Genomic DNA, 12,814 nt, shown 5'->3' with positions numbered 1-12,814 from the left:
AAGTTACCTATCTTCTTTGAAGTTAGATCTATGAAATATTGAAACCGTTGTGTAGTATTTATAATTTGTTTATGGCCTACTTGTAGTAATCCTTGCAGTGCGCTATGGACATGTAATAGGAGAAAGAAGAGTGTTTTACGTGTACACGTTATAGAAAAATATTATAATATACATAAATAATTGCTAGAACAATAAGAATATATAGATTTTCGTTTAATAAGACTTAATTAGAGAAGATTTTTAAAAAGAAGAAAAAAATATGGCAACCGACGAAAATTCTTGGCGAACTCAAAGCTTTCGACAAAGTGTAGTAGCAAAACTGTATGTTATTTTAAAAATATTTTCAATCATTATAGATATATTTTAAACATATATTTTAAGTTCTGCAATTCTTAGTTAAATTTTTACTATTTTTCTAATTTACTATTTTACTATTTTCTATTTTACTATTTTACTAATTTATTATATTAAAAATTTCTATTCTATTTTATGCATAGTGATGAGGCTGTACAAATGTCAGGCATGCCTACAGCAAAGAATAGCATTGAGATGGAAAGCCATGTTTTTCAAAAGGCGAAAAGCAAGGTATATATACATTGATTCGTATCAACATAGTAGTCAATCCATAAATCAATAAAATATCATTCGTCACATTTTAAATAAATAATAATTTTTATTTTATAGGAGGAATATTTAAGCTTTATCGCAAGACTTATCTTCCATGTTAGAGAAATGAGTAATTGATTAAATATTATTAATTATATACGGCAATACATTCCATAATATCAAAAAATATCTTATAATTTTATTTATTTTTATTATAGATTCTAAAAAAGGAACTGGAAATATAGCACCTGGTAATACTGGAAGTGGAGGTCAAGGTATGCCAGATCCGATTGGTGCATTGCAAACTTTAGCAAGACAGGGAACAGGCAATAATCAAATGATTGGAATGGGTGGACCTGGGCCTAATCCACAAGGCATTGTACCACAAAATTCTACAAATACAGCCACTAATCGTAAATATTAATTTAAAAGATTTAACTTGCTATTATCAATTATTGCCGATATACCTTGTGATTAATAAATTTTTATTTGAATCTATTCACACTTGTATAGATTTTTATAAGACATCGATTTATCAGCCCTTTTAATTAAATTAAAACAAAATATTGAATTTCAAGATAGTCCTTAAAAAGTATAATTTTTTACAGGAAACGAATTTATTAACTATCGGTAAATAAATTTAGTACAATAATCTGGATATTTCTTTTCGAAACTTCGTCGATAAAATAGAACAGTCACCTTATATCTGCATATATAGCTGATCTTCATACAAAAATATTTTTTATATTTGAATATATAGATGTATGTATTATTATTAACTTAACCTATATATTAATTATAATCGAAAAAAATCAATTTTGTGTTAAAGATTTATGATGTTTTGATTTAATGCAAAATAGAATACAATACTGTATATAATTAATTTCAAGAAGATATAAAAATGTCAAATTTGAATAATTATTACTATGCTCAATATGCATCAATATCTGAAAGTGAGCCTAATTATGATTCTGATAATCCAGAGGTTTTGGAAGCTCTCAAAAACTCTCCAAGTCATACTCAATTTATTAATATCATTGAAAAAAGAAAAAAAAAAGAATTATTATACAAATATTGGAAAAATACAATTCATCATGATTCAATCATAGAATTAAAAAGTCAAATCGAAAAAGAATGCGGTATGAGAGTTCGATTAAGAGGAAGAGTTGTAACTTATGTCTATAAGACTGAATTAGATAATGATGGAAAATATTTTCGATTTAAATTTGTTTATCGTTATAGTAAAATATTACATAAGTGGTATTTTTCCTTGGGTTGTAGTTTTTTACCTGATATATTAGAAATCAAAAATATATTAAAACGCAATGTATACAATCCGATTAGTCCTAAAATAATTAAGATCATGAAAAAAATCAGAGAAGTTATAGATGACTTTATAGAATCATATTTGTATATTTTTCAAATTATTGATTATGCAGAAAAGAAATATCCAGATATTGCATTTCAAGTAAATCGAAATCACACAAATTTAAAAATGTTGCTAATGGAGAAGACATGGCCAAAGAGCATAAAGAAGATAAATGCAACGGATATAATTATTGTCACTTTTAAATTTGATAAAAATCTTGAGATTAACATTATTGATTTTGAATATCTATTCAATGAGAATAAATTAGTGTCCGAAGATATAAAAAAAATGTATTTAAATTTATTGTGGAATAAATTAGAAGTTTTTATAAAATTACCTTTCTATGAAGCATTTACACATTTCATGGATGAATAAATCCATAATTATGAAGAAAATATTTTCTTATTCTTCTATTAATTTTGTTTTTTTACTTGAATGCATAAACATATATTTGCAATTAAGATAAATAAGAGTGGATTTGTTATCCATTTAGTTTATCCATTTCGTTAAGTTTACAATTTAATTTTGTATTATTTTTGGTATTTGGTGTTCTGCAATTAATTGTTATATATTACTTAAGATTTTTTAAGATAAACATATTCATTATATATAACAAACATATATTTCATTCTAATCGTAATACTTAATTGTTAATGAGTATCCAAGATTATTAAATAAGCTATATTAAATCTTACAACTGACTTCATTTTATTTTTGTTTCATAAGTTTTGCAAAGTTTAAATCAACGTCCTGGACAACCAATGACTATGCCTGGTTTGCCAAATAAAATGTCTGGAATGGGTATGATGCAATCTGTTGGTACTATGAGTCATATGAATGCAATCCAAGGTATGCAAAGTGGTGCAATTTTAACTCAAATTAATCAGATGAATCAAGGAAATATGCCACAGCAAATGAATCAAATGATTCCAACTCAAATGAATCAAATAAATACTGGACAAATGCAGCAGAATATGCAAGTAAATATCTCTTACATAGTATTGATTATTATTAAGATTATGAATCAATAATTTTTTTTTTTTTTTTTTTTTTTTTATATATATATTAAATTAATATCAATCTTTTCTCAGAATCAAATGCAAAATCAGTTATCGGGGCAAATGTCCAATCAGATTGGCGGATCTATAAACGGTATGCAAACTAATATACCCCAACAAATGAATCAAATTTCTTCTGGCCAGATGGGTCCTGCTCAAGTGACACAACAGCTAAATCACATGCAAAGAAAAGTATGAAATATACATTTACAAAGATATTTATTAATACTTTCCATGATATTTTAATGATATGATATTTGTTATTTCACTTTTAGCCTGGAGAAATAATAAATACTGTATTTCCTGGTCCACGTAATGTTACTCCAAATCAATTCTTAAGACAAAGTCCATCTCCTTCTGCCCCTAGTCCAGCAGCTTTAGCAGCACCAGCAAGGTAATATATTACTGATCTATATATATATATATATATATATTATTATTATTATTATTATTATTATTATTATTATTATTATTATATTTAAGTTCTTTTAAAAAATGAGAAAATTTTCAATGATATTTTTTTATAGTAATCAAATGGTAGCATCTCCTGCTTTGGTACCATCTCCAAGCCCACAACATCCTATCATAGCAGGACCACAAAGATCTGTAGGTTGGTATATCCAAATATAGAATAATCAAGTTTTCTAATAAGATTCTAAAGTAATATCAACAAAAAATAATTTCTTAGGTATGGCACCATCTCCTAGTAGCTCATTAAATACTCCAGTAGCCGTGGGAGCAACACCTAGCCCACAACAAGAAGATCAAGCATATAGAGATAAAGTTCGACAACTTAGTAAATATATAGAACCATTAAAAAGAATGATATCCAGAATGGGAAATGATGGAAGTAAGAAACCATAAGATGTATTTCGTTGGTATGAATTTCATGATTTCATAAAAAAAATATGTACATATATATATATATTTTTTCATTTATGATTATCCAGATGTCGATAAGTTAAGTAAAATGAAAAGATTATTGGAGATTTTATCAACACCGAGTAAACGTATGCCAATGGAAACACTCTTAAAATGTGAAGTTGTATTAGAAAAAGTCGACTTCAAAAGAGGCGACGGCAGTGTTGGACCACCTGTAACAACTTTAAAAGAACATCATTTCTTTAGTCCACTTTTGGAAGCAGTAAGCACTCATTTACAAAGTCCGGTAGTAAATCATACTTTACAACGTACTTTTGGTCCATGTTTAGAGGCATTGTTTGGACCAGAGATCAAGTAAGAAAATATATTTTATATCATTGTATTTAGTAAGAAAATCAGAACGAAGAGAAATATTTATTAAAAAAATCTTATAAATTTGATAACAGAACTTTACCACCATTGAAGAAACATAAAATAGAAGAGCCACCTAGTGAAATACCGGATGTATTACAAGGAGAAATTGCACGTCTTGATCAGCGATTCAAAGTAATTATATTATTTATAGAGTATATAGAAAAAAAAAAATTGTAAATAATCTAATATACTAATTTTTCATCCTGACACATATAACGTGTTATAGGTAAGCTTGGATCCAGCACAACAAAATGGTTCTAAATGCATACAATTGATATGCTGGTTGGATGATCGTCATTTACCATGTGTACCACCTGTCTCGGTCATTGTACCTGCTGATTATCCATTAACACCACCGCGTTGTGTTATGACGCCTCACGAATATACTACAACATTCCTTTGTGCCGTTCAAAAGGCATTGAACGCTCGTATTGCAAAACTTCCACGTCATTTCTCTGTATCACAATTACTCGATACTTGGGAAATGAGCGTAAGACAAGCGAGTGCACCAACACAAACTCCTGTTACTGCTAGTACGGTTTTAATGAGTCTATAACACAATTTTCTAAACGATTGATTTATCTTTGTTCTAATGTAATAATATTATTATTGTATCAAACTCCTTTATTTTAGTATATACAAAATGTTTACCAAAAAATTTGAATGGAGATTGTGTGTTTGTGTGTGTGTATGTATGTGTGTGTACATGCGTGCGTGAGTGTGTGCATGCGTGTGAGTTTTCAAGATCTTATAATCTTCCAAAATAAATGATATTATATTCCTTGAAATAATAATGAAAAGCCAATACAATTATTCGTTCTTCGCACTTATCTTCAAATTCTTAGATCTTTTTATATCTTTATAGGAATTTATTTTTAGAGTCACTTAAATCAATGGTTATATTAGATATCTTTAAGATTATAAAACACAATCCCGTGATCTATGAAACTCGTACGTTCACTGAGAAGTACATAATAGAAATGATATTATTAGGATCAACTGTGGACATCAGTGCGCATGTCATCCTCCAACGATAAAATGAAAAATCGAAGGGGAAATAAGATGAAACGATGAACATTTAAAATAATTATACTTAAACGTTTGCAGTGTAAGATGGCCAGTTAATAATAAAAAAATAAAAAACCGAAAAGAGTAAGTAAAACCCCAATAAGAATATTAATTGTCCATAAATATAGACCAGTCAAAATTCAAATGGACACATCCTATGTCACGATTTTAAATATTGGAAAATAATAAAAATAAAAAAAAACGAAAAAATAAAATAATAATATATATATATATAATGATAATAAAAAATTTTCTTATAATTTTCTAATATTCTTTTCACTGTAAATATAAATTTCAGTAATGTTCCATATAATTGGTTATGGATTAATATTTATTTCATTAAAATCCATATATTTGGACATCGTTTCGCCTTTGAACGAAACTCGACCACGCCGGGCAATCATTCCCGTTGATTTTTTTTTCATCGATAAAGACGAATATTACTATTCGACATTCTTTATTATTTTTATAACTAGCTTTGTAAGTGGATTTGCCACAATAATTTCCTTTTTAATTACTATATATATATATATTTTTTTTTATATATTCGTATAATAGAAATATATTTTCAAATTTATAACGTACGAATACTTAAGTCCTTCACAATAGTAATTAAGTAGTAATAGTAGTAGTGTTACTATATTAATAGTTTTGCCAGTACTATATTAGTATTATTACTTGTATACGCAGCGGGGGACATATTCGTACAGTATAATATATATTTTTATATTCCTGCTATATAAATACTTAACTTCCCTCTATATATAAATAGCATTACATAGTAATATTATTGTAGTAATTATTATTTTGATTTTATTTGATTGAAAAAAAAAAAAAAAAAAGAAAAAAAAAATTCGCAAATAAAAATAATCTAAAATTTTAATTTCTTTTTGAAGATATATAGATGTTATTAATTCGATATTCGGATACTTTTTCTTCATAGCAATATTATTCGAAGTTCTAATCATTATAGCAATATAATCATAAGAGCATACGAGATACAAATTGATAATGTTATCGTAGTTTATGTTCATATTTTTATAAACAGTTATATATTTATGAAAGCTTTCTGTGGTCACAAATTTATTGAAGAATATTTCTTTAAAAAAAAAAAAAGAAAAAAAAATGACTACATATTAAAAATTAAATAATATAATCGTCTTTTATAGATGTACAATACCATGGTATCTACTGTCGGCAAAACTGTAAAAGGAAGGCACATTAATAATGATTAGAAACATGAAACCATCTTATATAAAATTCGGAAATATGTTCGTCTCGTCTCATGAATTTTTTTGCTTCGATAAGATAAATCATATGAAATGTTATATTTATATATCAAAAGTTATTTCCCTTAAAAATCTTTATTCATTCTTTTTTTGTTTATATTTTAAGCTTGTACGAACAGCTATATTTTACGTAACTATGATCCATTCACTAAAATAATCGATTAATTTCGGATCGATTGACTTACGCATACGTAGAAAAAGGAATAATAATTGCATATTGAAGAATTGCATTTAAAAAAAAAATTTTTTTTTTAAATTTATATATAAGAAGATATATACATATAACATTTCTTAAAAAAACATTTATTTAATATTTTATTTCTAAGATAAATTCCAATTTATTTTTTCAATAATCATTTTTTTTTTTTCCTTAATTCGTGATCACATGTAAAATGTCTGCCATGTTTGTTTACAATTAATAAAATTATAAAAAAAGATATTACACTTTACTACACGTTTAAAAAAGAAATAATATTTTATAATTCATGTTTTGCTTTTTAATCATAATCACATGTTTTTCAGTAATATATAACCATGATTGCATAATAATATATCTAAACTTTTACGATCTAAAATCTTCTCCCCCACCTACAAATTTAGGAACTACGCAGTAACTAAATAACTCAATGCTACTTAAACTGTAGTTAAACTGTAGTTGAATTACAATTTAACGGCAATGAACATTAAACAAATCTCGTAGATTAATGAATTATCTTAGATAATTGTTAGAAAAGATATGCAGAAATCTCTGCGATCATAGGTGCATGTACATACACACATACACACACACACATACATACACATACAGAGCTAAAAGTGCATACGTGCATTTCAGAAATCTCTTGCATTACCATTGACTTTTCGAAATAAAGATACGATACTCGAATGCACATAGAAAACGTATATTTCACGCGCACGTACTTACACAAACAAATGATGCATGAATGCGAAAATGCATTTCCTTTTGGTGATATTCCATTTATAATGAATTCTTTTTTAAGTCATTCTTTTGATATCATGGCTAACAAAAGTATGAAAATTTTGATATAAAATATAAGAAATTATTGAATGCGATGAAATATAACGAAATGTTTCAATTAGAAATATTTATGAATTTATTGAAGAATTTTATACATAGAAATGCGCCAAAAGGGAGAATATATTTCTTGTACTCGTGTGCTTCTCTAATGTTTGACATTGGAATTTACCAACGCGAAGGGAGGTGCAGTACCGGTTGCACGCGTGTGGCGTACATCGAATGCTATGACAGTTTCTTTCGAATATTTCGTCGAGAAAGTTACGTAAAAGTTTATCGTTTCATCATTGAATCAGTGGTACGATGTTATAGAAAGAAAAAGAAGTTAAGAAAATCATTGATATTAATTTATTGCCGATAAACTGATTCGACTTGACTCGACTCGACTCGACTCGACTCGACTCGACTCTTGTCCAACTTTCGTAAAGGATAAAAAGTATAAAAACGTTCTTGCGCGTCTCTCCGACATCGAAGGAATCAGACGACATTATATGGCGTCGTTGTACATGAAGAACCCGACATTTCTTTTATTACGTTATAAAGTATCTTTAAATCACTTGAATTAGTTCGTCGCGTCGTTAGGGAGAGTTTCGCGCGTAACCTTCGTTACGAACGCATTTGTAAAGAGAGCGAGAGTGAGTGAGAGAGAGAGGAGAGATAAGAAGAGAGAGAGATAGTGAGAGAAAATACATATACATATCCATATGTAGCGTAAGAAAAAGAGGCAAAAAGAGTGGGACCAGCTTGAGTTTATTCGATTAAAAGAGAGAGAGAGTGAGAGAGAGAAAGAAAGAAAGAAAAAGAGAAGGAAGATCCAAAGGTACGGACTTCTTATCAATTTGATCTTCAAAAATAAATTAAAAAACGTATCTAACAAAGATTAGACGCGCGGCTAAAAAATTAGAAAAAAAAGAGTGGGAGAGAGAGAGAGAGAAAGAAGACGAGAAAGAAAGAAAGAAAGAAAAAAATAAAAGGAGGAAAAAATAAAATAAAATAAAATAAAGGGCGTGGATTTGTATCTGTAGGACGATTAATTAGGAATACAGACATATACGATATAAAAACGTTTGCCATAAGCCATGGGTAAGACGCCAAAGAAGGCGGCCCCTGGGGGCGATGAGAGGAATTTGTACGTTCGGAGAATCAAGGCAACGACCGCGCCGTCAAAAAGTTTTGAATCTATCTTACCTGAGAGACAGCGCGAGTCGGAGAATTCGAACAGGTTTGTAAAATAAATAAGATGGAACAAAGCGATTACTTCATTGCATTTTATTCCATCCTCTCCGTACAATTCATAATTGTAATCGTCTATATACTTTTGAAGATTCTTTTATATTTCATATAATAATCTTTTCAATGATTTTTACATTCTCAAATAAAGTTTTACATTAATTGTATTCCACTTATAAATTATATGTTTATATTGGGAACACATTAATGCTTGGCTTTATCAATACGAGATTTATTTATATATCAAACGTACATCCGTATATAATTGTAATAATATTTGTACAGAGTACGAGCTTGATGCAAAGATAAATCTAACTTTAAGATATCGTAATGGAGTGGTTGGTACAAACTATGGAAATTGAATTAAATGAAATTGCATATTGAAATAAGTTCCAATTATATTTTTCAATTGTTTTAAATGATATCTGTTGCTTTTGATCGCTCCTCATTGGATAATAATTATGAAAATAACGCAATTTAATTTAATTTCTATATGGATTTGTAAAATTTTTACCTCTCATCACCTCCAGCATTTCTTTGAATATTTATGGTATAAAGATATTAACCACTTGTGCAGGCAATTAATTCATAGATCTCAGTGTCAGAACGTTATATTATAATTACCTAGAACGTATCACTTGAAATTCGTGAATATTGCCATATTCTGCTTTTATTTTCAGTATCTCATGTCTACTTTTTTCCTCAGATATGATTTCATTCTATTTTCGTCATCGGATATGATTCTGCACTGCTTTCAACGTGGAAAAACAATTTATTTTAATTGATCGTTTTCTTTTTTTTATATTTATCGAAATAATATCACTGTGTTCACTGTTGTTCTTTATTTTGTGATATTGGTTGAAATTACTAAAATAAAATAAATGTATTATTTGATTTGACTGTACAACACGTCTTTGGCAATTTTTAAACAAAAACATCTCGACCTGCATAAAAATGATACAAATGAAAAAAAACATTGTTTCAGCGCAAGTGGTTAAGTATATAAGTATATTTGTTGGTATTAATTTTAAGAGTTAATTTATTTTGTTACAGACCAAAGCTGAGTAATATACAGAAAAAAGTACTTCCTGGTTCTGCAAAAAAAGTAAGTTGAAAATTAAGCTTTTGAAAATTCAAATAAATTTTATTTGATATATAAAATTGTTTATTTTTGTTGAACAAGTTATTAATAGTTTTTGCAATTCATATTAGTAATGATTAAACAGTTTTATAAGTAAAGTTTTTATCAATAAGTAAATTTATCTTAACTATACTTTAAATGGTAAAGGACCTTAATTGTTATCTCTAACCACATCCCTTGATAACACACTATAATAAAAAATCTAAAATCTGTGTTTAGAAAAAGAAAACAAATTCTATTTGTATATTTAAATTAATTCTATTATTTGCCATTTAGAAAAATATCAAAACAATAATAATATATTTTGTTTCAGAATAAACTTCATAGTGCAGCATATAATTTGAATCAATCAACAAAGAGTTTAACTAAGGAAATTAGTAAAGAAGGTAAAGTGCAAAGTACCCTTCAACATTTACGAATAGCAAAACAAAAGATGCAGCCTAAACTGGAAGAAGCAGAAACAGCAAGTAGTATATCTACAGAAAAGGATGAAAAGGAGGAGATTATAAGTGACGTAGGTAACAAAAAAGAAGAAGCTCCAACCAAAGACAGTAATACTAATCATATAACGGATGAACAAGATTCTACATTGAATACGAATACTGAGAAAAAGACTGCAGAGAGTATAGAAGAAGATACAACATCGATACAAAATGAAATAAAATTACAGGATAAAGAGAATGATAAAAAAGAAAATTTGGAAGAGAATAAAAAAGAAACCAGAGAAGAAGAGCAAGATGAAGTACAATTAACTTTGCGAGTGGAGGATAGTCCTGCGAAACCACAAGAGAGTGTATCTATTGTTAGTATAACAAATGATGAAAATGAATCGGAGGAATTACCTCAAATACAAGAAGTAAATGATAATACGAAAGAAAAGAAAAGTTCACAAACAGAATCTGAAGCAGGAACAGAAAGTTGTTCCATAGATATAGTAGAATCTGTAACGTCTGAATTATCTGAGGTATCTGAATCTCCAAGTCAGCAGGATACTCAGAAAGAAAGGGAAAACTTTGACCAAAACATAAAGAATGAAATTTCAGGTGTAAATTATGACGCATCAGTAACATTAAAAGATGTACAAATTAAATTAAATGATTGTCTTAAAGAAAAATATAAGCATGTTGAAGTATGCGATACTGATAATAATATATCCAACTTATCTTCAAGCGATACTTTTGGTAAAACTTTGCGGAATATTTCTGGAAGATCTGCTATCAATAGATTTCGACATACATCGTCGTTCGATTATAGGTTTTCTCCAAATGATACACAGTTAACAAACGTATCAATGTTATCCTCACCACGAAGAGAAATGACAAATGTAAAAATTTTACGTTACAGTACAGGATTATCAGATATAATGTCCAGTAATGGTAATCCTGTTGAAAGAAAACGTAAACTTGAATCTCCTGATTCATTTACCATAAAGAAACAAAAAACAGAGCAAAATAGTTTGTTGAATACATCAATGGATCTTTTGAGAGGGTTACGTAAACCAATACAAATTTCGACACCAAATGTAAGTTACAAGGTACAATCTGATAAATTAAATATTAGAGAAATAAATGATGGTAATGATAAGTTTTTACCAACGCATACTGATGATGGTACAAAAAAATGGTGTGTCATTATGTAAAGTAATGAAAAAACTGAATTATTATCTATAAGTATTTTTCTATACTTCATAATTATAGGAGAAGTAATAATCCTAATCTGTACGTTAGTAATAATGTTAAAAAAAATTGTTATCCTTTTTTTTACTTGCTTAGTATAAAGTTTATACATATAGAAAGCATATGTACATGTTTTCATTTGTATATCTTGATAAAGACTGCACAGTAGAATTTACTTCTCCTATAAATCTTATATGCATATATATATATATATATATATATATATATATATATATTATGTATGTATATATTTAAGAGTCTATATGCCTTCTTGCATAAAAGTATAAAAAAAAAAAATAAAAAAAAATCACCCAGAAACTTTGAATAGAAGAGTTCGTATTGATGTGTCTGATTCATGATCAAACATTTATATGATAAAAAAGATATTTTAGATTATATTGAATAGTTGAGAAAGAGACGACGTTATTGTAGAGATAGACAAGAGTTTAGAAACTTTTTTTTAGAATAATCCAAGAACTTTATACCAACCATGTGTGTTGCTTGTTATTTGAATCTGTTCGCAAGTAAAATAATTCATATTACCATTCGTTCATTACAAATATTTCTAGACGATCTATATTTAGTTTGAAAAATATATTTATGTTACTGTATGGGGGACTTTACGAACCATATTGCAAATCTAAGCATCATACTTGCACAATTTTTTTGCATAACTGCACAAACTATAATTCTCAAGTGCGATAACTTGTAAACATTGCTATATTCCAAAAATAAACAATAATTGTATGCTTCAAGAAATATTCGAATTACTTCAGAAAATTATTTTCAAAAGTTTTTGATTATATGTTCTGTAATAGTATGGATCAAATTCAATTTATTAAAAATATATTTTGAAATAGTCTGTGTTTTAACTAATTATAATAATGAATCGACTGGACGGGCAGATCTCATAGCTTGAAAATATATTATAAACTTAAAAAAATACATAGAGATTTATAAGTAATTAATGAATCATTATGATATACTATTTTACATTAAAATCCTGATTAAGTTGATATAATAATTTGTTCGAGAGTAGCCAAAA

At 27.7% G+C, this 12,814-nt stretch overlaps 2 protein-coding genes across 3 annotated transcripts; both read left to right on the top strand.

Annotated features, from left to right (window-relative positions):
• The first annotated feature begins 80 nt into the window (after window positions 1–80).
• MED15 (mediator complex subunit 15) lies at window positions 81–5,563 on the top strand. 2 transcript variants are annotated; one of them, XM_035865718.2, is made up of 12 exons: window positions 81–321; window positions 498–585; window positions 685–736; window positions 825–1,019; window positions 2,702–2,955; window positions 3,067–3,225; window positions 3,309–3,427; window positions 3,561–3,643; window positions 3,722–3,883; window positions 3,984–4,269; window positions 4,362–4,461; window positions 4,556–5,554. In XM_035865718.2, exons 1-12 carry the CDS (start codon window positions 260–262, stop codon window positions 4,883–4,885), a joined length of 1,890 nt encoding a protein of 629 aa, XP_035721611.1. In that variant the 5' UTR covers window positions 81–259; the 3' UTR covers window positions 4,886–5,554. The 2 variants fall into 2 exon arrangements, with proteins under 2 accessions (XP_035721611.1, XP_035721612.1); XM_035865719.2 differs by lacking the exons at window positions 81–321; window positions 498–585; window positions 685–736; window positions 825–1,019 and adding an exon at window positions 1,405–1,559 and having other exon boundaries at window positions 4,556–5,563.
• A 2,325-nt stretch (window positions 5,564–7,888) lies between these two features.
• On the top strand, window positions 7,889–11,935 carry LOC118441396 (uncharacterized). Its single transcript, XM_035865723.2, has 3 exons — window positions 7,889–8,944; window positions 10,006–10,057; window positions 10,407–11,935. Exons 1-3 carry the CDS (start codon window positions 8,802–8,804, stop codon window positions 11,730–11,732), a joined length of 1,521 nt encoding a protein of 506 aa, XP_035721616.2. The 5' UTR covers window positions 7,889–8,801; the 3' UTR covers window positions 11,733–11,935.
• The last annotated feature ends 879 nt before the right edge of the window (window positions 11,936–12,814 follow it).

Source organism: Vespa mandarinia, chromosome 11, assembly GCF_050613455.1.
Source record: "Vespa mandarinia isolate Hongniang chromosome 11, ASM5061345v1, whole genome shotgun sequence".
In the NCBI taxonomy this organism is placed as follows: Eukaryota; Metazoa; Arthropoda; class Insecta; order Hymenoptera; family Vespidae; genus Vespa; species Vespa mandarinia.
Note: the sequence above shows the minus strand (reverse complement) of the source record. Positions and strands in the feature narration are given on the sequence as shown.